This window comes from Ictidomys tridecemlineatus, chromosome 1 (genome assembly GCF_052094955.1).
Source record: "Ictidomys tridecemlineatus isolate mIctTri1 chromosome 1, mIctTri1.hap1, whole genome shotgun sequence".
In the NCBI taxonomy this organism is placed as follows: domain Eukaryota; kingdom Metazoa; phylum Chordata; class Mammalia; order Rodentia; family Sciuridae; genus Ictidomys; species Ictidomys tridecemlineatus.
Genome location: NC_135477.1, coordinates 150,993,582 through 151,021,188, shown reverse-complemented (window position 1 = coordinate 151,021,188; position 27,607 = coordinate 150,993,582). Strand labels below are relative to the sequence as shown.

General features: G+C 55.0%; 1 protein-coding gene and 1 non-coding gene across 3 annotated transcripts in view; one reads left to right on the top strand and one right to left on the bottom strand.

Moving 5' to 3' along the window:
- Positions 1-9,599: 9,599 nt before the first annotated feature.
- Unc5a (unc-5 netrin receptor A) overlaps positions 9,600-27,607 on the top strand; it is a 62,141-nt gene continuing 44,133 nt past the window's right edge. The window contains exon 1 of one of the 2 annotated variants that reach the window (XM_021731553.3): positions 9,600-9,910. In XM_021731553.3, the coding sequence (XP_021587228.2) occupies positions 9,841-9,910 (70 nt within the window). In that variant the 5' untranslated portion in view covers positions 9,600-9,840. The remainder of the gene's footprint in view (positions 9,911-27,607) is intronic. The other variant, XM_078049442.1, reaches the window with a different exon arrangement.
- LOC120886030 (small nucleolar RNA U13) lies at positions 25,914-26,017 on the bottom strand. Its single transcript, XR_005728808.2, has one exon. It is a non-coding gene; the product is annotated as a small nucleolar RNA U13 (small nucleolar RNA).

Sequence of the window (27,607 nt, the reverse complement as noted above, 5' to 3'; positions counted from 1 at the left end):
TTGGGGCTGGATTATTTATAGTCTTTTTTCTTTTTCTTTTTTTTTTTTTTACAGAAAATAAATTATTCATGTTTTATATGTAAGATTAAAAATTATTTTTTGAAGATATTCACCATGTATATAATTGAAAGCATGAAGGTCACATCTAGCTCTCAAAGGAAGTGACATGAAGATTCAGAAAAGGACACAAAAGGGTCCCAGCCAACATAGGAGGTCCCCTAAGGCAGGCCTCCTGTGGACAGGGGCAGAAAGACCCCATGGGGCCACCCTTCGCCTTGCTGAGCTCCCTGGGCAGGACATTCTCTCTCCTAGAGGATTCTCTGAAGATCCCACTCTGAGATGTGCCCAGGAACTGATTCCAGGACTCGTGGAGCAGAGAAGCCAGGCACAGAGGGAGCGGAGAACGTTCTGCTTGGCTGATTCCATAATGCCAGGGCTGCAGCGTCTCTGCTTCTATCCAGCAGAGTGACAGTATCCACGTGCTCGTGCAAGGGGGGTTATTTTATTAACCAGATAGATTAAGCATCTCTCCTTCTAATTACTAGTTTAATTAACCTTGGCACACAGTATGTACCAACCCCCGAGGGACTGAGTCAGAATCGCCGTGCTGGGTGAACACAGCCCATCTGCTTTGTGCTGCAGGCTTCCGCTGGCCCTCCAGGGGCTAGGGCAGCGGACGTTGAGGGCCAGGGGTCTGGTGGCACACAGGAGAAGCAGAATAAAAGGTAGGCAGGGGTTGTTGGGGACCTCCCCAGAGGGTCTTGCCACAGGTGCTGGATTCTAACAGCACTGTGCTGCAACAGTCCTCTGCAAGTGACCCTGGGCAGGGTCAACCACAGAGAAGTCAACCTGGGCTGCCCTGCTGGGCTCTCCCTCTTGTCTTCAAGGTAGTCAGCGTGCCCTAGGCAAAGCCTGGGAGCCAGAAGTCTTGTGTTCAACTACCACTGGCTGGCTGGTGAGGTGTATGTGCTGTTTCCAATTCGCCAAGCCTTAGTTTGCTCATCTGTAAAATGCATATAACGCTACCTAGGCCATGGGGCAGTTTATGAGGTCCTTGGTTGTGCGTGTGCACACACCTCCCAGGTGCTGGCACCTGCATGCTGCATGGGGACACCTTTCTCCTTCACAGCCATGAACAGTTCACCCACCCACCTCAGAGACACAGCTACACCCACACAGGTGCATGATGTCCACCCATAGAGACAGCTGCGTGGTCCCTCTGTTCTCAAGAAGCATAAGGCCAGGGATGTCACTAATAAAACATAATAATAAGAAACAGAGCCCCTGGTAAAGGGGCTTTATATATTTATTTGTTTAAAATCTTATTAAGATCCTAACCTAGTCTCCTCTTCACTACTGCGGTGCTGCTGGATTCTCCTGATGTCTGTGTGGGCGGGTGAAGTTGCAAGTGTGTGTATTTGCATATGTGTGTGAGAAGATTGGGAGGCATGTGGGGGATGTGCCGGCACGCATGTGTGTGTCGCATGTATGTGTCCTGGTGTGGGGTAATGTGTCTTAACCGTGTATGTGTGTGTGCAGGTAGTTGCGTGTGCATATATGGGTGTGAGTTATGTCTCTGGAACTAGTTTTGTGGGTGTATGCATGTCTGGATATGGGGTGTGTGTTTTCTTGGGTGCATTATATATGTCCCTGGGAGTGGCTTTGTGTATGTGTGCATGTGTGCATATCCAGGTGTGGTGCATCTGTGTGTCCCCTGTGTGCATGTGTAGAGTTGTGTGCTTGTGTGTGTGTGTGCATGTGCATGTCCAGGGGTGGGTTGTGTGTCCCTGGGTGTGGAGTTGTGTGTGTATGTGTGCATCCCCAGGTGGGGCTGTGTGTGTGTTGTATGAGTTGTGTGTGATCCTAGGTATGGGGTACATGTTGTGTAACTGTGCTGTTTAGGACCTGTCAGTGGTCCTAAGAGCAGAGTTTATCAACCTATTTTTCGCATCACCCCCATTAGGAGACTTTGTAGATTTTTTTCCCTCCTCCATAATCACCTCCTCTCTGAAATTTTAATACTACAGATACACTGTGTGTCTGTCTATGTGTGGTGTATGTATGTGAGCTCAAAATAGAGAAAGCCATTTCCCCAGCCTCGGAGGAACATTTTCTGTCCCTCCCAAGGGTGACACTGCCCTGATGAGAAGTCATGCTCAACATGAGGGTTTCTATACCTGCTCCCACCCACATGAGTGCAGCAGTCCCCATTCTCTAGGGCCCAGCTGGGAACCTCTTAAAATATAGACTTCCGGTCCCTCCCGCTAAAGATCTTGACAGTAGACCTGGGGAGAGGACCAGAAATCCAGTTTTAGCAAATTCCCAAGGAGTTCTGATGCCCGGATGAAGGAGAGGGGGGGCGCTGGGGATGTGGCTCAAGTGGTAGTGTGCTTGGCTGGAATGCATGCGGCCAGGATTCGATCCTCAGCACCACATACAAACAAAGATGTTGTGTCCGCCAAGAACTTAAAAATAAATATAAAAAAAAAAAGGAGAGGGGGATCTAGGGCTGGAAGGAGTCTGGTGCCATCAAGGGATCACCTGGGGGGGGGGGTCTGAGTCCATGCCTCATCCTGGAGAACTTGGCACCTCGGCCATGAAGGCTGAGAGCAGGCCAGCAGCACCTTCATATTCCAGCTCTGCCCTGGGGCTGCCCAAAGGAGGCTGGTGGCTGGACGGGAACATGACGCATGGCAACAGGCCTGCCATGGCACCAAGACCACGCAGCTGGAGTCTGGAACAAACCCTGACCCAGGTGTCTAGGGGCCATCTTCCAACTGTGTGATCAAGCCACAGATGCCTTCAGGCTGGCCCAGCCTGGATTTGGTGAGCTCCAATCTGCAGACTCAGTGTGCCAGGCGCTAGACAGAGGACAGAGCTTCCCCCTGCCCTGCCCCCCAGCCAGGCCCTGGGATTGCAATGGGAGCACCCATCCCAACTGGAACCCCCTCTGGAAGTTGTCAAGGATCTAGTAGCAAAATCAATAAAAAACAGAGAACCCCTTACTGACCCTCCCTCTTTGGGTGCCAAAGCAAAGCACAGCCTCTCTGGAGGACTGGACCAACGCCAAGTCCCGGCCCCGGGTGTCTGAGTGATCAGAACACAGGGGACCAATTGATTCTGTGTGGGCAGAGCGCCAGCCGGAGGCTGCAGCGGGGCAGATGGGAGCCTGGATGGAGGAGGGAGGGGCCTCCAGAGCGAGTAGGCTGGGCTGGGCTGGGCTGGGCATAAAGGTGTTTCCAGGAGGGTGCGTCGCAGGAGAGGGAAAAATGGGATGAGCGCGAATGAAAGATGGAGATGGAGGAGAAGGGATGGGGAGACGCTGCGGTCTGGTGGGGAAGTGAGAAAGGCAGCCTTCTCCTTCTCTTAAGCTTTTAAAGCATCAGAGCATCTTGCTAATTGTTCATCTCCCAGAGACGCTAATGAAATTAACTCTGCGAAATGCTCATCAGGTCATCTGCAGAAGGCATGGTGCCAGGCTTCCACTTGGTCCAATCCCATCCTCCTCCTCCTCCTCCTCCTCCTCCTCCTCCTCCTCCTCCTCCTCCTCCTCCTCCTCCTTTCTCAGAATTCCCCACCCCCTCCTTTCACACAGGACCCTCAGCAGGGAACTGCTCACCTCCAAACCCTCTTGAGAATGACCAACAGGGAAATCAGAAATAGGGGCCACGTAGCCAGGGAAACCTCCAAATCTGAAATGCTATGGCGCTCATAGAGCTGGGAAAGGTTGTCTCTGGGTGTGTGTTTCTGAGTGTGTGTGTGTGTGTGTGTGTGTGTGTGTGTGTGTGAGAGAGAGAGAGAGAGAGAGAGAGAGAGAGAGAGAGAGAGAGAGAGGGAGAGGGAGAGGGAGAGGGAGAGAGAGAGCATGCATTATAGAAGCATGTGTCTCTAATAAAACCATTTGTCAGACTGAACCTCCTTTCAATCACTCAGCATTCCTGGTGCAGCATCTAGGTTTAAATCTCCGTCCCCTTCTTTACCAGTTGAGGGGCACTAGGCAAGTTACATCCCTTCTCTGTGCCCCAGGTTTTGTATCTAAACAATGGGGATGATAATAGCATCTAGTTCCTAAGGCGTTGTGAGAATTGAAAGAGAGTTGAATCCTGTCACTGGCACACAAGATTGCAGGGCGCTGTCCTTGGTCCTGGGAGGCTCCCCAGCGAGAGCATCCCAGTTCTTGTCCTGAGGCATAACCAGACAAGCTGAGCGTTCCAGACACAAAGTTCCAGTCGCATGTGGTAGCAGCAAGAACACGGTGCGGAGACACGGTGGAGAGACACAGAAGTGTTTGTATGTGTATGTGGCTATATATAAAGAGCATGTGTCTCTGTATTGATTGTGTATAGTTGCTCAACGTGTATGGGTGTGAGCTGAGTGTGAGAGTGTGTTTGTGTTAAGTGTAAAGAATGAGTGGACACTGGCATGCTCTGTGTGTGTGTGTGTACCAGATGTTGCTGAGAGTCCTTTGAATGGCTTTTCCAGTTCTCTGTCCCCTCTTAACCCCCACACATTTTTTTTTCTTCTCTTAGGAGCTGGCTGTCATCCCACCTTCATTTACAACTGGAAGAGCATCTGTATCTCTCCTATAGGATGTAGAACCCTCCCAAAGGATAACTTTGAGCCATGCAAACAGAAGGCAATAATAAATACTGGCCCTATCCTGGACTCTAGAACAGATTTTTTTTTACAAAGGATAATTATATATCATTCTTCCTAATGCAGATGATGGAACTCAAAAGGGCTAACAATAAAAGGGTGTTGGCTGATGTAACTGAAAACCCAGAGGTAGGTCTAGTAGCTTCAGGAGTAGCTGGATCCAGGGGTTTTTAAATGATGCTCCAGGCTCTACTTTTCTCTGCCCGAACTTCAGGCTCAGGCATGGGCTCCTCATTGTGGTGGCAGCTTCAAAGATCATTTCTTTCCTTCTTCAAGCCCACCAAGAAAAGAAGTTCTTTCCCTCCTTAGTTCCAAAATATGTCCCAGAAATAGCATCTGTAGGCTGCCTTGGGTCATGTGCCCATCCCTGAGCCAATCACTGTAGATCAGAGAATAGTGCATGCTCATTGGCCAGGCTTGAAGTTTGGGCCATCTTTTGGAAGTGGGATGGGGTAGCCCTACATGAATTTTGTGTGTGGAAGGTGGGGAGGGGTGACCTCTCAAAGAAAGACAGGAAGATCCTTCCAGAAGATGGAAGCCAAACGCTGAGCAAAGGGCAGATCTGAATGGGGCAGGAATCATCAAGAGCCAGCAAGAGTTCTCCCAGAACCAGTTCTGCCTGGGAACCAGTTTCCTGTTTGGCCGGGTTATTGGCATGGTAGAAAAGGGCATAGCTGGAGGTTCATGAGTCTAGAGCTCTGTAGAGTCTTCCTGTTCATTTTTCTGTGTGTAGCAGTAAAAGTGACTCGATGACAGTGCCGTCAGAAACTTCTGGAGTGGATAAAAGAGTAACTGAATTTTTGCCCCACGTGCAAAAATGCAAGGTAGTCCTGAGCAGGGGAGGGGATGGGCTCTGTCCCCGCCTCTTTCTTCAGCAACCTCTTGAGTAAGGACTTGGTTGAAAGTCTATATGTCTTTCTGATCTCATCTAAGAATGACAGGAAGCTGAAGAAAATAGCAAGTGCTCTGCCTGACAGCACCCACATCCTGAGAGAGCTCCATATGGGAAAGAGGGATTAGATGTAATAGGATGGAATTTAATTGGGATGAGTTTAAGTCTCTGCATTTAATTGCAGGAAACCAGTGACCCAAGGGTAGACGGCAGCACCTGTGGCAAGACTAAGGGCAGTGCTCTTCAAAGCGTGGTCAGCCTTCAGATCACTGGCAGCAGTAGGAACAGCTTGTGGTGAGTACAAGGGCTCGGTAAAAGCACGGATTCCTAGATGCCTCCCCAGACATACTGAATTGAGAATTGGGATAGGGCAGGACCTGGCCATTTGCATTTTCCCCAGCATCAGAAGCATTTTGGTACATCTCCATATCAATGATGGCCTTAGCACAGGCTCTTGGCTCCCCTGTCCAGTAGGTATTGGAATGCAATATCACCGGCCAAACAGGGGATTGGGACCATGTGCATCAGGCCATGTGGGCAGGAGACATGCCAACTCCCTGCAGGAGATGCCTTCAGAGGAGCAGCCTCACTGGAAAGCACCTGCAGTGGGAGTCAGGGTGGCAAGGACAGGGACCCAGGGTCTGCTGTCATACCAGTTACTGAGACAGAACCATTTGACCTGGAGGAGTAAGAATTCAGGAGAGATCTTTGCTTTCTGAAGTAGAAGCCGTCTGAAGTAACAGAAGCAAAGGAAGAGGCAGACATACCTGGTGTAACCTCAGAAGGCGAGCTCAATGAGGGGCAGCTTCATGCTTTCTAGAAAGGAGACTGTCCCGGCCAACAGAGTGGTTGCAGGTGAAATCTGTGCCCTGTCGCTGGGATATTGTAAGCAGGAGTCTACAGACATTTGTTGGAGAGTCTCACCTCCTTCTCTTTGAGTCCAGGGCTTCTGGGAGGGCAAAGTCCTGAGGTCACAGTCAGCGCTTGGATCTGAACAGAATCAAGGGCAAAAGAGACTGGAGGTGTCAGGAGCCCTCCTCCCATCTGGCTATCTTACCTTTGGGTCTGAGACAAGTCCTTCCCTGGCAGCCCTCCAACCTGGATTCATAAGCAGAATTCAGGTGGGAAATCTACTCTCCCCTCTCTGCAAGGCCATCCCTCCTCCTCCTGACATGGCCCTGAGTTGAGTACCACTTAGAAGGGGACAGCAGAGCTGAAGCCTGAGTAACTAAAAGAATGAGCCCATGTGAAGGTCTGAGGACAGTGTTCTAGGAAGAAAAGCAAATGGGGAATTTTGAAAGTGGGAAAGAGCTTGGGTGGCAAAGTTGTCAAGGTAGGCAGGGGCCAGCTCATGCTGGGCCTGCAGGCTGTGGCTAACACCCATGTTGCTTTCTGTGTTTTTCAGCTCTCCTTTCCAGGCATATAGTAGGATTACATTTCCTGGCCTCCTTAAAATTGGGGAGCCGGTTCTGACCCGAGAATTGTGAGTCAAATTGGCATGACCTTTCTCAGCTGAGCTATTGATCACTGGTAGGTATACCTTTAGATTTCCCTATTCCTTTGTCTCCTTGGCCAACAGTGTTCCAGAAAGTACTTTTAGCTAGGGTTCAGAGTGAGGATCACCTGGAGCAAAGGACCCACGATGGGCAAATAAGGAATAACCTTTGTTGACTTAAACCACTAAGATTTGGGGGACTATTTGTTATTATGATATAATCTAACCTATCCTGACTACTACAAGGACCATTTTACTCTGGCTGAAGGGAGAGGGGCTGAGAAATGAAGAGAGCCACTGAACTGAGCAGAGGATGAGAAAAGATTTCTTGTAGCCTAAACTTTATTCCCAAATTCTAATCCTAGAGCAGAAACTGCAAGAGTAGGAAATGTAAGGAGCATGGCCACTAAAATCAGACCTCCCAGAGACCCATTTCAGCTACCTCTTCAGTCACAGAGTGATACTGGCTCTGGCAATAAGACACTTTCCCTCCTCAGGCCTCAGCCACCTTATCCGTATAGTAGGAATCATGTTGACTTAACAGGATTGCATGAGAGGATCAAGTCAAATTACAAACACTCACAAGGACACGTTGGCATCCAGCAAATATTATAATGTCATCTTGTAGCCCAGCCCCCAATCTCACTCCTTCATCCTCAGTCCTAATCATTTCCCTCATACTGTGGACCCTCATTGCAGGTCTGCCACTTTCCCCTCCTCCTACCCATCTCTGTACCGCAGGGGATGGGCAAGGAAGTTATGGTTTCCAGGGGAGCAGCCTGGGCACACGCTGCCACACTGCTGCTTCCAACACACCACACACACACACACACACACACACACACACACACACACACACATACACACACACACACACATACACACATGCACATACACACTCCACATCATTTGTAAATCAGCCCCCTGGATACCACATACATACAAACTGCCCCCAAATTATAGTTCAAAAAGGAGAAGCTGGTAAACATTTTCATCTGGGCTCACATGAGGTTATAGAAAATACATTTTATTTGTTAAACATTTTAAATCAGGAGATTTCACATGTAATGGCCTGTATTGAAAATTTGGAAGATAGAGCCATACTGAGCCCCAATCCCCTCCCCCCGCAACTGGCACCTGAAGCAGAAGTGCCAGCTGACCCTTTAGATGGGATCCTGTGCTCTGTCACCAGTGCTGCCTATTGCCTCCCTGGCACTGAGGCCCAGGATCCGTGGGTGCACAGCTGAAGCTTTCTTTGGCTGAGATTTTTTTTTTAATAGTAGAGTTAAGAAGAAAGCAAAACATTTTTCATAACCCTTCTCTATCAAAAGTGGGAAACAAAAGACAGACCGAGAGAGGGCCTCGTGTCTCAAGAAATACAGGAGAGCTCATATCTCTTTGTGGAATCCAAGACCATTCTTATATCGCCTAGCCTGCAGCGCCAATTTATATTATTGACTGGCCCCGCAGGCGTTTAAGTTTGCTAGCCTGCCCTCACTCTTCTATTTGCCCTCCCAACCCAGAGTAGGACCTTCTCTTTTTCACATCACTCGTCAGGTGCACGCGGAGCGGGTTTGTCGTTTCCTTTCTCCTTCAAGGCAGCCCTCTGTTTATTTTAACCCGATTAGGGAATGGGGGCGGGGAACTAAAGATTCCAGCAGCGGTCATTGCTGTAAGCTCCCAGAGACGACGACGTGACTTGCCCAAGGTCACAGGGCCTGAAGCGGGAGGTGTCTAGACCCTACCCCGGGACTTTCTAGCTCCATAGCCCAGCTTGTTCCTTCACGCCCACGTCTCTGGAAGCCGTGCGCTCTCTGGGCGCAAACACTGAGCGCCCGGTCGGTTGCGCGCGCCCTAAGGTTGTTTCCTTCTGAGGACTGCACCGTAGGGTTAGAGAAACCTTGGGTCACTCTGTTATGCGTGCCCTGGAGTCCACTAGGCTGCGTGGCTGTGACTGCGGGTGGCCCTGAATCTGACTTGCCAGTCACTGGGGCCCTGGGAACCCATGCGCGAGGGCCGGGGGGCCCCAAAGCTCTCCCGCAGTCCCCTATCCAAGCCGCCGGCTGGCAGCTTACCGCGGCGCGCTGGCGGCCTCGGAGCGCTTCTGGGAGGCCAGGGGTGGGGGGAGAGGACTGCAGCAGAACCTGCCGGGGGCACCCCAGCCCTGGACCGCTCTCCGCAGGCTGGCGCTGCGCCGGGGTCGCCGCAGCCCTGGGCCCCTCCCGGGCCACCTGTGCGCAGACTGGCGGGCCCAGGAGAGCCCGGATCCAGATAACTAATCCACTCCGGGTTTCAGACTCCTGTCCCAGTCCCTAAAGACCACGAGGGGCGGTGGGAGGCCTCCCCGCCCACCACCCCTCCCCCTCCCTGGGGGAGCTTCAGGCATCGCCCGGAGGGATCCCCGGTGCTGGGGGCGGCCCGTGCGCGCAGCGCCTGGCGGCCCGGCCCCTCCTTTCTTCCCCCGCCCCGCCCCGCCACCGCCCCGCCACCGCCCCGCTCCTGTACTCCAGTCCGGGTTTTGTGGCGCCCGCCGGCCCGCTCCCCGGCTGCGGGCTCCGCGCGGCGGCTGGCTGGGTGCGCGGCGCGGCTGGCGCTGCGCTCCGCCCCGGCTGCATTGCTGCGCTCCCGGTGCCCAGGGGAGCCACGCGCCGAGTGCGCCCCACAGCCGGCCGCCCGGAGGCAGCGCAGTCCGCTGGCATGGGCCCCGGGGGCGCCCCGAGGTGGGGCTCCGGGCTGAGGCGCTGAAAGCCTCGCTCCCGCCCGCGGGGCCCCGCGCCCAGCTCACCCGCCTGCGGCCATGGCCATCCGGCCCGGCCTGTGGCCAGCGCTCCTAGGCATAGTCCTCGCCGCCTGGCTCCGCGGCTCGGGTGAGTCACGCCGCGCGCGCTCTGGGGAGGCTTGCGGGGGACCGTGCGCGTGAACGCTCGCAGCTGTGTGTGTCTGGGGGTGGGGGGGTCTCTGACCCGCACTGCCGGACCTGGCTCGGAGCCCCCAGAGGCCAAACTTTGCGAGGCGGGACGCGGGGGCAGCCTCTCGCTGCTGCGTAGCTTCGCCGCGCGCTCTCCCGGAAGCCTGGGTTCTGCCAAGTCCAAGAGCAGCTGGCAGCGCACGGGGCTGGCGAGTATAGACGCCCCACGCCTCCGGGTGGGGGAAGTTTGCTGCTTGCTCGGCCCCAGAGCAGGATCAGGGTCTTGAATCAACCCCAGGGAGTCTGACTTTGAAGGTTCAAAGATTAGAGGGTTTTGACTACATGCCAGTGCCCAGATAATGGGGCGCGGGGTGCGAGGAGGTGGCTAAGATACCTCTTCCCGGTAGCATCTGCCCCAAAACAGCCACTCACAATTTCCCAGCTTGGCACCTGGCCTCTCTGCCCACGTCCAGAACACAGTGTCCTCCTCTGTCCCCGCCATACACGCTCGCACACGCACACGCTCAGGCGTGGAGGCGCATACAACAGCCCCCAGCTCTTGCAGCCCGTGCATTCAAAGAGCCCAGGCCCCGTGGTCGGGCTTTGGCTGGGGGCCTCCCTGGTCTGTTGACCAGAGTTGTGTGCGGTTGGTAGGCGGGCTTTCCCTTCCTCCTGAAACTCCACAGCCTTTCCTTCTCCCAGCACGTCCTGTTGGCCCCTTAACGTGTTTAGTAACTCAACCCTTAGTCCACCTCCTTTCCCTTGGGTGAGGGGGCTTGTGGGGAGGAAGTTTCCCTGGCATCCTTTGTCTGGTCTCTGGGAGCCTCCACCTAGGTTGAGCTGTGAGGGCCTCCTGATCTCTGCCTCCCCCCCATACACTTAGTAGAGCTGAGGTTGTGGGAGGGGGGGTTGTCATTTGTGTGATCAAGGGGCTTGGGACTTGCCTGGTAATTCCAGATTCTTGATGGCCTCCAGAACGTGGGGGTGTGTTCCCCAATTTACCCAGGCCACAGTTCATCACCAGAGTGTTAAAAGGATCTTTGGGGTTCCTGAACTGCCAACCCAGATTGATCAGAGATCAATGAGTGAGAGCTCAGGGACCAGCCTGATGATTGAGGCTGATGACTGTTCCTTAAAGGGTTTCTATGCGCAGCGCATCCTGCACTCACCACTGCCTGACCACCCGTTCCATCCTGCCCTCTAAATCCTCCTCTACCCCATCCCACTGGTTCTATCTCCCTTCCCCCTCACCCACTCCCCCATTCTCATTTTAACAAGCCCCTCTTCTCCACAGTCCCCCTTGCCCATCCTGATGGGGCTAGTAGGCTGTGCTGCTGCTGGTGTGTTCATGATGCACACATGTACATGTTAGGGGTTTGTGCAGATCCCCAGATGAACACTCAGGGGGCGTGGGTTGCACCGTTGACCATGGTGAGCTGATGTGTTAACGCTTCCCCACACATGGGAGGGGCTGCCGGACATGGGGTAGGTGCCCAGGAAATGTTTACTGAGTTGGATGTGTGTGTGAGAGCTGTGTGGCCATAGCTGCATGTCACCACGTGAGCCCATGTGAGGGCTGTGGGTTGACTTGTGTGCCGGGTACTTCAGGGGTTGGTGTGGCGTGTGCAGCACTGGTATGTGTGCAGCCAGATGCATTTATGTGGCCTGTGCACATGTGCAGCGGCTGTGCTGTCACACAGGTGAGTGCAAACACGGGTGACAGGTGCTGGTAAGTCAGGTCGCTGAAGCCAGAAATGGGGAATTGGATTCCTCTGGAGGCCATGGCCGGGGAGGCGGGGGGGATCTGCATCCCTGGGTGCTGGGGCACCTGTTGGGGCCCAGTTTGAGGTTACCTAAGGCTGACAGGTGGGCATTGGTGACACAGGGCTGCCCAGGAGCAGAGCCTGCCTCCCGTATCAACTCTCAGGCTTATGAGAGAAGATGCTGAAGGGTACAGGGGTAGGGGCAGGCCCTATTTCTCGTTTGGGGCCCTTTCCCTGCTGTCCCCCACAGGCTCTGGGCACATATGGACGCCCAGGCAGGCTGGCCCTTCGGTGACCCCGGCTCTTCCCGCTCCCGCCCAACAGCTCCTCAGCAACAGCAGCCAGTGAAAAACCGTCTGTGACTGGCTGAGGGAGGGATGGCCGGCCGGGCAGGCAGCAGGGGGCGCCGGGGGCCAGCACTGCCAAATCACTGCAGCCTCCTGCTGGCTTCCCAGGCCACACGCCCACCCTCTGTCACCCAACATCACACCCCAGTACCTCAGATAAAAGCCTGTCCCTTCAGCACAAAAGCACCTGGGCAGGCCCCTGTCTGTGCCTGGGCACCCACCTGTCTCACCAGATTGTCCCTTTCTACCTAGCCAGTCACACAGCTGGCACACATGCCTCCTAGTGTTGGGGTCCTCTCCCAGATACCCCAACACTCTTAGAAGGGGGGGCATGGGGAGCTGGCTGTCCTGGAAGATGGGGGGAGGGGAACCAAGCTTTGGCATTGTCATCCTGACCCCACCAATCTGCCTTTGTTCGCCTTCCTGCTGCCTCTGTCCCATCCCCGGGGAAGGCCTGGACCTCTCTGTGCACCCTCCACCTGCAGGTAATTCTCAAGGGGTTAAGAGATGCCCTGTTCTTGCTCACCTGACCTAGCACATGGGGTAAGCTGGGCTTTGGGGTCCCTAGGTGCCTCCAGGAAAGGGCTGATCCTCTGACCTACTGCCCACTCCCTGCTTGCCCGTGTTGGGAAGGACTTTGAGCCAGAAACCAAATCCCCAACCAAGAGGTCTGGCTCTTAGGAGTGGCCCCCTTTGGCCCCCACAAGGATCCAGGGGCCCCTCACGCCTCACATCCCTCCTTCCTGCCTGGTGCTGCTCTGAGCCCCAGATCTGTAGGTCTAAGCCATCGGGATGGGCCTGCCCCGAGTTGAGGCAAGAGACCCCTTCCTTAGGTAAAGACCCCAGCACTGGACTCAGCTGCCACCTGGAGTCCCTGAACACACAGGCCCTGCCTACTCACTGCAAGTCAACCCTCTCCCCTCCCCCCTTCCCAGGGCCCCTGCATCCCCCCTCCCCCTGTCCCCCAGCCTGGGGCTGGAAACCTTAGTGTCTCCCTTGGCTCTCCCTTCTCCTTCACGCTTCACATCTAATTTGTCACCAAGTCCTCCAGCTCAGTCCTACTTGTGACATTGCTCTGTGTCCCTGGCTAACTTTGCCTCCCCCCGCACTGCCCCTGAATTCCCTCACCTGGGCCACTGTGGTAGCCAGTCCTACTCATCCCCTCCCCTTTTACCTCTTCCCAGACTAAGCCCCCTGGCACTGGGCCAGAAACCTCTAAAAAGCTTTCTGCGGCTCCCCAGTGCCTGCAGGTGAAGTCCAGACCCGAGCCTGGGGGACCCTGAGGGATTTCCCTGCCTCCCTTGCCTCAGGTCACCAGCTCGGAGGTTGTGTCGTCCTGAGCTTTGACCACTTCTGGTTTTCAGAGTGTAGCTCCTTTGCCTGCAGAACCTGGTGCCCCCTGACCCTGCCAGCATGCTCCCCACCTGACACCCAACCTCCTCGGCTCTGCCAGACCTAGGCCAGGCCCTCTTGCTCTTGCCCGTCCCCATACCCTTCTCCTTAGCTTAGCCCCTCACCCCCTGCTGCATCCCAGCCTCTCTCCAGCTCCTCTCCTCCTCCGGGTCCCCAGCACACTGAATGAGTGCTGTGAGTGGGCTAAAGGACAGAGGTGCTGCTTCCTCAGGCCTGGGGCAGCTGCCAGCAGCCTCTGACCCGATGGCCAGTCCTACTTGTCCACTCTGGGTGGCGCTGTGACCCTGTTGAGTGCTGAGTCTACCTGAGGGGGCCACTCCTAAGAGCCAGGCCTCTTAGTTGGGGATTTGGTTTCTGGCTCAAAGTCCTTCCCAACATGGGCAAGCAGGGAGCAGGCAGTAGGTCAGAGGATCAGCCCTTTCCTGGAGGCACCTAGGGACCCCAAAGTCCAGCCTACCCCATGTGCAAAGTCAGGTGAGCAAGTTACCCTGTGACCCTGTGACCTGTTCTCTGCCCCAGCATGCCCTGAACCATAGCCATCCAAGTGCTTAATGTTTTTTCTTTCTTTTGGTTGGAGTTTGGTCCCCTGGCCAAGCAGGGAGGGACGCTGCGGCCAGGGAAGAGAGGTTTACTTTGCCCTCCTTGGCAGCAGCTTCCATTCTTGGTCCTGAACAGACTGCCCTGCTCCAAGGAGGTTGGAAGTGACCTCCTTTCCAGGGTGGGGATCGATAAAGCACTGTCCCCTGGCACCACACACGTGGAACCCAGCTCACATTAGGGCATTTGTGAGTGACCCACACAAACTGCATCCCTGAAACTGTTAAGAAGGCACCTCCCTGCCCACCCCATCTCCATCCTAGCATAGATTTGTCCCCAAAGAAGGGGGTGTTTTCTTGCTGCTCTGCATCACCTGTGTGGGGCTCCTTTCTCCTGATGGGGAGAACCCTGGGTCCCTGGTCTTAGCTGCCTGTGATCAGCTCTCAAAGCCCACCTTCATCCCTCTTGCCAGCTTCCGTGTGTGGGGGGGGTCCTCCTGCCTTGGCCTCCTCTTCCCTCCTGGGGGAGGGAAAGGGAAGAGCTTTGGAGGAGACAGGGCTGGCTTCCACTCAAGCCAAGCATCCTTGCCTGTCCCCCGTCTGTAGAAGAGATCATGTCGGGCATAGTAGCACATGGATGGGCAGCACGAGAGAGCACCCAGAGTGGACCTGACATCCAGCAGGTGCTCACAGCCTGTCTCCTTCCTCCATTGTCATTTGAGGAGAATGAGCTGGGACAGAACTCGGGACTTCGACTGCATCGGGGCTGGGGCCCAGAGATAGGAGACAAAAGCTGCTTCACTGCTCCCTACCCCAACCCCAGGCAGGAGCCCCAGGTGGGGTGATGCACATCTACCACTCCCTGGAGGGACTTGGGCCAGTGCTTCAGGTGTCCCAAGGGCAGTTGTTTGGAGGTTCTGAAAATTATGATTGGGCTTCAGCCTATCCTGAGATTGTGCTGATGGTCAACTCTGACACACAGCAGCAGAGGGGAACAGGGGCCCTGCGTGGAAATAAGTCCTAGTCTTGGCTCTACTGTTGGCTGTGTGATTTTATACAAATTACTTGATGTCTCTGAACCATTTGCCTTTTTGTATACTAAAGGGACTCTACTGGGGAGAAGCTGCTACTCAGAAAATGTACCTTGGGAACCTCAGGTAGACTCAGCACTCAGTAGCAGGTTCCCTAGGAACTGCTCACACCTGCCCAGCACCTGCCAAAGGCACCAACAGCCCTAGCAGTGGCTGCCTGCATTGCCTGGGAGCAGGTGGCTGCTGGGGCACAGCCAAAGGTGGCTGAGAAGCAGAGCTGGAAGTTGAGTCTCAGCCCCCAGCCAGGCAGCCCAATCCTGCTTCAGCTGATGAGCACCCCCAGCAGACTTCTTGGGGGACCCCAGAAGGTCCAGGTGTCTGCATCGAAGGCCCACCCTCTCACTTCCCAGGCACTGATGCCAGGGGCTACAGGCAGCTTTGGCCCCCAGGGCGGATGGAGGAGATGGTAGAGTGAGCTGGTTGGCAAGCACTGGGGTCTGGGTTTGGACCAGGAGGTCCAGGGAGGTGCTTAGGGTGTGAACTTACACCATGTGAGTGCAGGGCCAGCCTCCAAGAGTGGGAGCCTCTTTAAATTCTGTGTCCTTGCCACTTCCAACACTTCCCCTAGTCCTGGCCCCAGATCCAGCTCCTCCTGCACTTCTTCAGTTTCATTGTCTGTAAAATGGACTCAAAACGTCCCTCCTCACAGGGTGCTGGTGTGGGTTAGGGGGGCTGATACATAACCATCCAGCACTTGGTAGGCACGAAATGGTAGCGATTGATGGTGGTGGATGTGGCAGGGGGCGCTCTTCCATCCTGTCTGGCACGGACAGGGGGAATCTGGACGTCTTTGTGGCAAAGAGTGCTGCTGGGGACCAAGTAGAAGAGAGTTCAGATGAGACTCCTATTTTGCGATGGGGGACAGGCACGGCTTCTTTTCTCTGTCCCTTTTCATGCCTAGGGCAGGGCACACAGAATTCCCCTCCCTCTCTCTTAGTATGGTTGTGGACTGGTCCAGCCCAGACCAGTGCAAGACTGAGGGCTAGGGGAGACTTGCACAGGTCTGGGGAGGGCCCCAGGGGCAGCTCCTCCTCACCCGAGAAGTTTCAGGTCCCATTTAGGTAGGATGGGGACTCTGATTTGGGCCACGGTGGGAGCACCAGAGGCCAGCCATCATCCTGACTGGTGGGTCCTCCATATCAGGGCCCCTCCCCATGCCTCGTGTCACTGCTGTGTCCGTCTGGAAGACTCAGGGTCACCTTGAGCTCCAGGCAAACATGTGGCTGAGATTTGGGGAGTGGATGAGGGGTGAGGGAGTCTTTCTAGATCGACAGACCTGAGGGACAGACGCAGGGGCCTTGGGGAGGGAAATTCTGATTCTGTATCCCACTTTCCCCAGCCGAGAGGCAGGTGGAACTCCCCACGCCCCACCCTGCAGGTCCAGCCAGGATCCTGCAGGGGGTCCATCCCGAATTAGACTCCACCCCCTCCTAATTGGGGCGGGGACCCAGTGGAGCCGAGGGGCTGCAGGTTTTTCTCAGGTCCGCATATTCTTTCCAACCACGCACCACACCAACTGTGCCAGACCGGGGCGGGTCCTCTTATCGCCCCCTGCGTGACCCGATCCGCAGCTTCCGCGCCCCCTCCTCGTCCTCAAGGTAGCTTGGCGGGCGGGGTCCCTCCGGCCAGCCGAGCTGCGAGGCACGTGAGCGGCCGTGGGGCGGCAGGTGCCTGAGCCAATGGGAGCCCGAGCCGAGGGGACTAGCAATTAGCCGCGGCGCCCGGCGGCCGGGGCTTGGGGAGGGGCGCGCGCCCGCCGGGGGCGTCGGGGCGCGGCGGAGGTGCTGCGAGGCCGCGGGATGGGCCCCGGCCCCGCCCCGGCGCAGGGTAATTAATGCGCGGTAAACTCGGGCGGCCGAGCCCGGGAAGGGGCGGGATCCCTCCGCCCGCCAGCCCGCCCGCGGCCGCCCGCCGGATTATCGGCTCTTTGTTCGGGGCCTGTTAACAAGTTCCTGGCTGAGCGCTCGGCTGCCGCCCGGGAGCCGGCGTCCAACCTCCCGGCACCGCCGCTCGGCGGCCTCCGCCCTCTTCAGTCCTCGCGCCCAACTGCAGCGCCCAGCCTCCTGCCCTTTCCCCGACCACCTGCCAGGCGGGTGAGCGGAGCAGTCCAGTGCGCGGGGCTTCCTAAGACCCGGGGCTGATATTGCCGCAGAAACCTGGGGGGTGTCGCACCACCTGAGCACCTCCTGCAGGCCAGGGGCTTCACATGCACCGCTGTCCTCATTCCCATTTTACAGATGAGGTAGGGCATCCTACTTGTACCAGGACCCGGCCATCTTAACCATGTTGGGGTTTCAACCTAAATCTTTAACACCCTATGCATTCTACCAAGTGGAGAGGACCCTGGAGTGGGAAGAGGAGGAGCTTTGGCTAACTCTAGACTGCACATGGTTTTTTCTTTATTAACTTGGTGATGGTAGTAATCGTAATCCTGGCGAGTGCTGGCCTCTGCCTGCATCATTTCCTTTCAGGAGAACCCACGAGGCAGGCTCGCCCCATTAATTAGATGAGGACACTGAGGTATGGCTATAGGAAGTGGCGGAGCTGGGACCTCATTACTGCTCTGCTAGCTCCCCCACCCCTACCCTGTTGGAGGCAAAACCCTGCCCATGTGCCTGTTGACTCTCAGGGCTTTGACTGATGCCCCAAGAACTTTATGGGAGAAAGCTAGGCGACCTTGATTCTTGGGCTAAGTCCCTCATCCCCCGGCCCCTCCCCATCTACAGCCCTCATGCAGACCCTGCCTGGTGTGTGGTGAGCTTGCTTCCTAAACCTCGAAGGGATGTCCAGGCCACAGGCTGAGATTGTAAACACTCCCCACCCTGCAGGTTGGTTGCGCTCCCCTGTAGCGTTTTAAAAACCAAAGGGAATTGTTCAAAACCACTTTCTCACAATGAGGGAGAATCTTTTCAAGTTAGCTCACCCAGTTGGTTCTTGGCTCTTCCTTCTGGGGCCACAAGATGGCTTCTTCCCCTTTCCAGTTATTTAAGACAGGGCTCCTGCCTGGCCTCGTGTGCCCCTCTCCAGGCCAGCCACTCCAGTCCTCTCAGCTGTTTCTCAGTTCCAATCCCCCTTCCAATCCCCTGCATCCTCATTACCTTTTCCTCCAGATGTCAGCGCAATAATTGTACCCTCAGTCCCAGGAGCTTGTCACACTGACACAATGCCCCAGACCAGTGGCATAGGATACTAAGATACCTGTTGCAAATATTGGAACACCCAACCCTCATTGCCTTAAGGGGGGAAAAGGGAATTTTATGGATCATGTAGATGAAAAATCAGGGGTAGCTCTGGTTTCAGGCATGGTTGGACCCAGGGAAGCATGCGTGCTCTTGCATCGGCATCACTCTCCAATAAACTCTCCCCTAATAGTCCCAAAGTGGCTGCCAGGAGCACCCAGGGCTACTACATCTTCATAGGCCCAGGTCAGGAGGAAAGAGCATCTCTTTCCTCAAACATCCAACAGATGCCCCAGTCTTCCCTCACTGGTCCAACTCAAGGGGTATGCTCTGTGTGAACCAATCACCCCATAAATGCTCATAACTCCTCAGCCAGGGGTTATGGTTATGCAGATGGATTACCATTTCCAGAAGCTTCTTATCCATCAGGAAAGGATGGGAATAACCATCCTCCAGTTTAACCCGTAAGTCATTAATACATTTTATCCAATTGTTTAATAACCCAGCTGACTAACACCACGGACACAGCCTGCTCAGAGATGCAGCTGGAGTCTAGCCCGACATTAACTATTTAATCAGCATTATTAGAAAACAGTGCTGGCTGTCCCACAGGTTTCCCTTCCTGTAACCATGCTGTCGTCTGGTTCCTACATCTCCATTCGCTGAGCCTAAGATATTTCAACAGGTGCCTGGCTGAAATCCAGATATGCTTGGTTTCCAGTCTGGCCTTCCATCTACCAGGAGAGAAACCCTGTAATAAAGAGAAGCTCTTCTGGTGGGTGTGGTCTGTGGGGGTCCCGGCTTGTCTCTCGATGTCTCTCCTTCCTTGGGTCACAGGCACCTGATTGAGAAGCTCTACTAAAACTGTGCCTGGAGTTTTCATCCCGGTCACTGGCTGTTCAGTGGACATTTGTTGGGTTGTACATGCTAGCCCTTTTTTAAATTTTGAGACAGGGTCTCACTGAGTTGCCCAGGCTGGCCTCAAACTTGCAATCCTCTTGTTTCAGCCTCCTGAGTGCCTGGGTTTATAGGTGTGCACCACCGTGCCAGTCTAAGCCTGCTTAGTAATCCTCTTGTTCCTTTTCCCAACACCCCAATCTCTTATTAATATCCCCCTCTCCCCTTTTTGGGTTTAAATTCATGAGAATCACTTTCTGTTGCTTAGCCTCAGAGAACCCTAAGAGACATATTGACTGAGCCAAATGCTCTTCCTTTATTGACGCCTAGACCAAGACTTACATACACATCTCCCGCCCTGGGCCACCCCACTCCCACCTTCTCAGAGGTCAGCAGGACTTGTCAGTGCCAGGAGCCTTGAAGTCGTCCACAACATTCAGCCTCTCCCTGCCTCGCCTTGGTCTTCCGTGCTTTGTTACTAGCTTTGCTCTTGACTCTCTGGTTCAGGGTCCTCAGGCAGAAAATGGCAGGCCTGTCTTTCCTGGTCCTGCTCCAAGCACCCCTCCCACCACGGGCTGTGTCTGGGCCTGTACTCAGCTGTCCAGCCCCTCCACGGTGGCTTTGTCCTTGGTTTTCAGCCATCTTCCCATGCAGCTGTCTGGTCAGAATCTGTGTCTGCTTGAAGGACTCACCGCTGCCCTCGCACTAGTCTAGAGATCTGCTTCCTCCTGATCCTTTAGGATCACACAGCTGCAGGGCCATTTTTCACCCCAGCCTGGTCTTCTCAAAACCCCTTCCCTTTCAGAATCCTGGCTCCATGCAGGAGGGGGCTGTCTGTGGTATGGATTCTCTGAAGCCCACCACCAAGGCCAGGACACCCTCTGACTGTGGCCTGCCTTCCTTCCCCAGCAGTGGTGCCTTGGTCAGTGCTTCATGGCTGGCTCTCTGGGAGGGCTGGGGATGCCCATCTTGGTGGTGTAAATGCCTCTGCTGTGGCCTATTTCAGCTAGCAGTGCCGGGTGAACTGGCTTGCAGAATTCTAGCAGTTTTCACAACTGACTGTCCTGAGCCTGGATGCGCTGGCTTTGGTGCAGCATTGTATTTGACCAAGGTCACCCCCAGCTCTTCAAACTGATCACAGGCTGGGAGAGACTTTCCCCACAGGGCCCACTGACTCCCCAGACTTGAAAAGTGGCTACCCTTCCAGCTCAGGATCTCTGGTGGCTTGAGGGCTGGGAAGTCAGATATGCACTTAAGAGCCAGCACTCTGGAGCTGATGGCTTGGTTTGGAATCCTCACCTGGGTCACCTTAAGTAGATTATTTAAGTCCTCGATGCCTCAGTTTCCTCACCCGGAAAATGTGGATAATGAAAACTTCCTCCTTCATAGGGTGTTTTTGTTTGTTTGTTTGTTTGTTTGTTTGTTTGGGGCACCAGGGATTGAACTCAGGGGCATTTGGCCATCGATCCACATCCCCAGCCCTATTTTGTATTTTATTTAGAGATAGGTTTTCACTGAGTTGCTTAGTGCCTCCCTGTAGCTGAGGCTGGCCTTGAACTCATGATCCTCCTGCCTCAGCCTCCCGAGCTGCTGAGATTATATTTGTGTGTCACCGCACCTGGCCTTTACAGGGCTTTGAGGATTAAGGGTCATTCATTCAGTGTGGCACCTGTAGCCCATGCCGGCCACTGTGAGCTCACAGGTGTGAACTGTGTAGGTGTGAGCAGCCTGTGCTGTGGGACAGTGGTGGGCACACTCGCCTTGGGCCTCTCTCCAGAACTGGTCCTGAATCATGTGGGTGGAGAGCAGGATCCTGGGTTGACAAAACCTGTAGAGGGTCAAGGGCGGGACCCAGGCTATGTCTTGGGACGGTGCTCATTCTGGGATGAGCCTTTGTGAGGGTGCTTGAGAAGAAGGGGTGACGTGGTGAAGGACAACTCACCCAGAGTGACTTGGCCAGGTACGACTCCTGGTGTGACAGTCTGAAAGTCAGAGTGGGCCCCCAGGACGTGCAGAGCAGAGGTGGCAGGAACACAGCTGCCTTGGGGAGTTCAGATGGGTCAGAGTTCAAGCCTGTGGCTCAGGACTGGTGCCTGGCCACCCCTGACCTCTACCCCCACGGGGGCACTCAGGTGAGGGCCTTGGCTTGTAGCGGGGTTTGGCCGGATCGAAAGGAGGAGGCAGAGGGATGGGCAATCCCTGGTGACAGCCTGCTGGAGCAGACGGTGCCTGTGGGGGGCCAGCAAGTGACAGGGCTGGCTGCATCTTTGAACTGGGGAGTGACAGGCAGCGAGCGGTGTTTAAGGAAGATTAATCTGGCAGCACATGGAGGATGGATGGGAGCAGGGAGAGGCTGGAGGCAAGGAGACCCGCCGGGAGGCTGCTGCGGTCACCCAGGCAAGAAATGATGAGGCCTCCCTTCGCAGCAGGCAAGCAGCACGATGGAGCCAGAGAGAGAGCTGAGGGGGACATCGCCAAAGAGCGCTCTGCATCTGGATGGTGCATGTGGGGGGCGAGGAGAGGGCGGAGGCAAACATGATTCAGAGCCTGGGGAAGTGATGTCAGGAATGGAAAATAGATGGGGATTGGGTGGGGGGAGAAAACGACAGAGCAGAGGGGCTCAATCCTGAGAAGTCCACGCCACCAGGCTGTGTCTAGCAGGTGGACAGGGCACCTGGTGGTGAGCAGCAGAAAGCGGGTCTAGCCAAGAGGAGCAAGGGCGTGGGATAGAGGGCTGTTGGGCGGGCGGGCACAGTGGCAGAGAGTCCCGACTGAAAGCCAAGTCCTAGGAGAGAAGCTCTTACGGCCCAGGGGGAAGAGATTGGCTCTGCTCCACGCAGCCCCCAGTGTAGGCTCAGGACCAGGTGGGAAGAGACAAGGCTGAGAAAGACCTTCCTAAGGGTCCGTGGCACGGGCAGCCCTGGCCCTGGAACTGCTGGTCGGGACCCCTCAGGGAGACGGTGGATGGGTGCCAGGCTGCCTCCTTGGGACCCCGTAGTGAAATGGAAGGGAGAGGGCTTTGGAACGACCTGGTCATCATTCCTAGCCCGACCCTCGCTGCCCTGAGGAGTTTCCTACTCTTTGAGAATTAGTCTTTCTGGAGGGGTGGCCCCATCTTGTGGGGTTCGTGGTCTTTTTGCTCCCCACTGTGTGACCACTTAACATCCTGTCCCAGGGCACAGCGCCTCCACTCTTGGTTGACTTCCCACCATGAGGTGGGACTGTCACCTAGAGAGACCCACACTCCCCTGGGATAAGGCGCCTGACCAGGCTGAGCAAATCAGAGAAGAGATCCCGGACCCAGCGGTTGGTCTTGGGTGGTGGCAACGGAGCCAGTCAGGATCCCTCCCCTGGCAATTCCTGCCTGGAGGGGACAACTGTCCCCTGTGCCTCTCGAGTTGGCAGGATAAAGATGCAGGCTGGGACCGTGGGCCGAGGCTGGTTTTCTCTTATGTGGAAGAATCCAACGGAGGAGCTGAGTGAGGCCAATTCATAGGAGATCAGTGCGAGCAGGAGGAGACTGTCCTGATGTCCCAGAATTCCCAGAGACGGGGCCTTTCCCAATCCAGGAGCTGCCTGGGCATCCTTCTGGCCGCCATCTAAGAATGTCCTGTATTCCTGTAGAGTCAGGCCTCAGTGCCCCGCACTTAGAGGAGAGCTGGGCCAGGATCTCAGGAGGACGAGGTGACGGTGTGGGCAGAGGGACCTCCCAGAGGTCGTCGGAGCACACAGGGCCTCCTCCCCAAGCAGCAGATATTCTTAAAAATGGAGAATTCGGGGGCTGGGGCTGGGGCTCAGAGGCAGAGCGCTTGCCTGGCACCTGTGAGGCCCTAGGTTCAATCCTCAGCACCACACAAAAAATGAATAAAGTAAAGATATTATGTCCATATTTAAAAAAAAAAAACTTTAAAAAAACTAGAGAATTCACATAAAAATCCAAATTTCAGGCTTCTCTTGAAACATCAAAAGATCTGGACTGGGCCCAGTGAGCCAGGAAACTGGGTGGGCTGGAACCTGGCCGCCACCTTGACAGGCATGAACCCCCACTGCCCATACACCCCACCGCTCTGCACCCCACTGCCCGTGCAACCCCCTGTACCATGAACCTTCAATGCCGTGCTCCCCAGCCCTGAGCACCCCTCCCACTCACACATACCTATGGGTCATGTTCTCCCCGGCCCCTGTGCTCTCTGTCCTGCATATCCCTTTGTCCTATGCATCTCCACTGCCTGTGCAGCCCCTGGTCCCATGCTGTACCTCCCACTCGCCCACTACTGCCCTGCACGCCCTGCTCTGTTCACCCCACCCCCTGGTGCACACTGAGGCTGCATCTTCCCCTGTGTGCAGGGCTTGGTGCGTGTCCGGCTGGAGGCCAAACGCAGCTTCTTTTCCCATGCAGCTCTGAGAGCCAGTGCTGGGCCTTTGGTTTCTCCTGTTCAGTGGGAGACGCTGGGAGATGGTCAGGTGGAAATAGCCAAAAGATAATCAGGAATCCAAGGCTACAACGCTGAGATGCAGTCAGGGTGGGACGTGGAGATGCAAGACCCATTGCAAGGAGCAGGCCATGGGCACTATGAGCTAGAGCGCCATGCCAAGGGGGACATTGGGGAATGGCTGCCATCAAGATGGAAGAAGAGGATTCCAGGGGCCACTCGGAGGGAGCCAGAAGGATGCCATCGAGCAAACGGGAAGCTGGGGAAGAATTTAAAGTTATGACGGGGATGCGGGGGGCAGCCATAGGGAAGGCTGCAGAGAAAGGCCCTGCGTCTGAGGCCTGAAGGCCATGCTGGGGGGACGAGAGGGAGCCTCTGGGGAGCCTGTGCTCAGAAGCAGAGCAGGGTGAGCAGGCGACATTAGTGAGCTGGGAGACATGTGCACGGACACAGAGGCCATTTGGAACTTGGAGAGAATGAAAGAATATTAGGGCCAGAAAGGAAGGGGATCCATTGAGGGCTTCAGGGGAGAAACTTGAGAAAAGGGATCCAGGGAAGGAATCCTAATGCTGGGAGTCTACAAGGTCCTTGCACACAAACTGTAGGTAGACTCAGAGGAGAAGTGACTTGCCTGGTGTCACATGGCTGGCTGCCACCGCAGAGCCAGGTGATAGCCCCAGCTCTGTGGAAGTCAGAATGGGCAAAAGGCCCAGGACCCAGGGAGCTTTTGAGAGATGCAGAGAGGACAGACTGGGGGCCAAGGCTGGGTGAAGACGGTACACATCAGCAGTTAAACAAGCACTTATCCAGCACTTACTGTGTGCCAGACACCATATTAAGCACCACAGTGGTTCACTGAGCAAGTTGGACACTGTCCCCTCCCTAACAGAACCCACTTTCTGGTGGAAAGAGATGATCTTAACCAAGCAGGTAGTGTTAAGATCATGTGGGGTGCTGCTCAGTAGCTGGAAGGCCAAGAGGGCTGTGTGAGCACAGGTTGCTGGACATGAGGACGCATGGGTAGCAAGTGAGACAGGATGGTCAGGGAAGGCTTCTCTGAGGAGGTGACATTTGATCTGAGACCAGAATGACAAGAAGGAGCCAGCTGTGGGTGCAGCCCAGGGAACTGAGGAGTCAGGTGAAGAGAAAACCTAATGACTTGCATCTGTCTGTGGTCATTGGTTCTTCTAGAAAGGCACAGTGGAGGGGCGCGTGGCTGAAATCCCCCTGCAGGCACATCTGATGCACCTAACTGGCTGGAGAACGTCAGGAGGCCTGACCCTGGGCCTGCCTTGTGTCTGCAGCATGAGCCCAGGGCCAGACACAGTCCTGTGCCTCATTTATGAGATGGGAAGGCCAGGCCGGGACTGTCATGGATCCTGAGGCTCCAGGCAGGCCACTTCTGCTCCTGGTGACCTGAGCACTACCCAGTAAAGTCTGGGTGCCTACCAACCCTCACTATCTCCAGTGTCACATGCTGACTTGTAAGATGGCCCTAAAGAGACCCAATGAAGCAGGACTTTGATGCACATGTATTTTATAGTAATATGTGTTTTTAATTGAGGTAATAAACCATTGCAAAATGCACATTGAGTGTCATTTAGCTCCTCCACAGAGTGCAGCCATTGCCCCTATGTGATTCCAAAACATTTTCATCAGCCCCAAAGGAGACGCTCATTGGACAGATGTTTCCCATTCCTCCCTCTTCCTAGCCTCTGGCAAACTCCACCCTGCTCTTCTCTCTACACACTTGCTTGTTATGTCCTTGTAAATAGAGTCATACCATTTGTGGCCTTCTGTGTCTGGCTTCTTTCACTTAGCATAATGTGTTGAAGGTTCCTCCAAGTTGCCCCATGAATCAGCACTTCATTATTTTTCATGGCTGAATAATATCCCCTTGTATGGATGTACCACATTTTGTTTATCTATTCATCCACTCGTGGACATTTGAGTTGTTTTCATCTTTTGGCTATTGTGAATAATGCCACTTTCAGTATTGGCATACAAGTATTTGTTAAATTCCTGTTTTCATTCTCTTGACTATTAACCTGGAGAGGAATTGGTGGGTCATACGGTAATTCTACATTGAACATATTGAGGAACTGCCAACCTGTTTTCCTGAGCAACTGCATCATTTTATTTTCCCACCAGCCATGTGTGAGGGTTCTCACAGCCTGATGCTTATTTTTCCCTTTTTTGACATTGAACCCAGGGCTTCACATATTCTAGGCAAGCCCTCACCACTGAGCTACAGCCACAGCCTTTTTAAAAAAACAAACAAACAAAAAAAAACCTTTTTTCCACATGAGATGAGTGACACACCAATGTGGTCCCAAGGTTTGGAGGGAGGCCTGTCTCACATAATGGCAGGAGCACTCAATCATCTCGCTTATGAGCCAAAAAGGACCCTCCCCCTTTTAATTTTTTATTTTGGGACAGGCTCTCATTGAGTCGCCCAGGCTGACCTGGAACTCGCAGTCCTCCAGCCTCTGCCTCTCGAGGAGCTGGGGTTACAGACAGGCGCCACCTCACCTGGCCCGATGCTTATCTTTGAGATATTACATTCTTGCAGAAATAGTTTCTTCTCATCTCCTGGTGCCTGTCCTTTTCTGGGACCTGGGTCTGTGGGTGGCTCTCTGTGAGGCCACCCAGCCCTGCCTGGCGTAGGTCTGGTAGTCCAGGATGGGCATCAAAGGGCAGGACAAGGCCCGGGGGAGCAGTGGCCCTGCAGCCGGCAGTGGGTCAGGGATGGCTGTCAGAGAAGGTCTGGGCCTGTCCACCCCCTCAGGCCCCTGCTCCCCTCTGCCCCTGGCCCACTCCCCCTCCCACCTCCTGCACCCCCACCCCCCCAGCCAGGAGCTGCCCTCCCCGCCCCTCTGCTCTGTTTTGTGTGTGCGTCTCGTCACCAGGATAAATGTAGCTACAAACAATGCGGCCGGCTGGGTGCTAATTTGTCAGACGCAGTGCGCGGCTGTGATTCCGAATACATTAACATTTTCACATGAAATCATTTCAATTTTTAGTGATTAAGAAGTATTTGTTTTAAAGCGTCAGAGTGATCTGCTGCAGAACTGGGGGCAGAAGGAGCAGGGGTGAGGGAGCCCCCAGGTATGATGTCACTTGTGGGCGACAGTGCAAGCAGTCACCGCCCCACGCCCACCAGTGCCCCCTGGGGCTTCCCTGGGCATGGGGCTGGAGATGGCACAAAGCAGGGCGAGGGGTGGACACTGTAGACCCTGGGGTCTCTTCAGGACACAGGGCCCACTTTTCCCCGGCTTCTCCATGTCATTCAGGCCTCACTTAAATTTCACCTCCTCAGAGAGGACTCTCTGGACCCCAGCATCGGCTAGGGACCCGTTATCTTCGTCACAGCTTTATCAGCCTCGGGAGTGACTTTCTCCGTTGACTTTCCCCCACCCCCACCCTTACCTTAGCAAGTAAGTTTCTTGAGGGCAGGGACTGCGGCCTGCTCACGCCCCCTGCCCATTCAAGAGAGGGTGGACGGCTAGATGGATGGACAGACAGATGGATCGATTGATGGGTGGATCGACTGATGAGAAGGAGGGTAGATAACAGCTAAGTGGGCTCCGGACAGCCCTGGCCATCCTGGGCATCGTGTCCCTGGGTCAAGCTCCCTCTGGGACTTGAGGGACCCCAGCCCCTCCCAGGCAAACCACTTTGGGGTTGCTGGACTTCCCAGCACCTAGGGGTGTGAGTTCATTACCCCTGGGGTGCTCAGCAGCCTCCAGTCCCCTGCCCGTCTCCATCAGCCTCTCTGTCACCTTCCTCTCTGGGCCACAATGCAGGGTTCCCAGGGCTCGGGACAGGCTGGCCCTGTGGGTCCCAGTTCCTGCCGCACTTCTTGGCGGGAGCCCCCCTCTCTCCCCTCTGAGGATGCTCTCAAGTCAGGGTCCTTCCAGAGCAGCTCCTAGAGCTCCAGGCCGGACACCCCAGACGAGCCTCAGGGCCACATGTGGCGTGTGCCTGCTGCGTACTG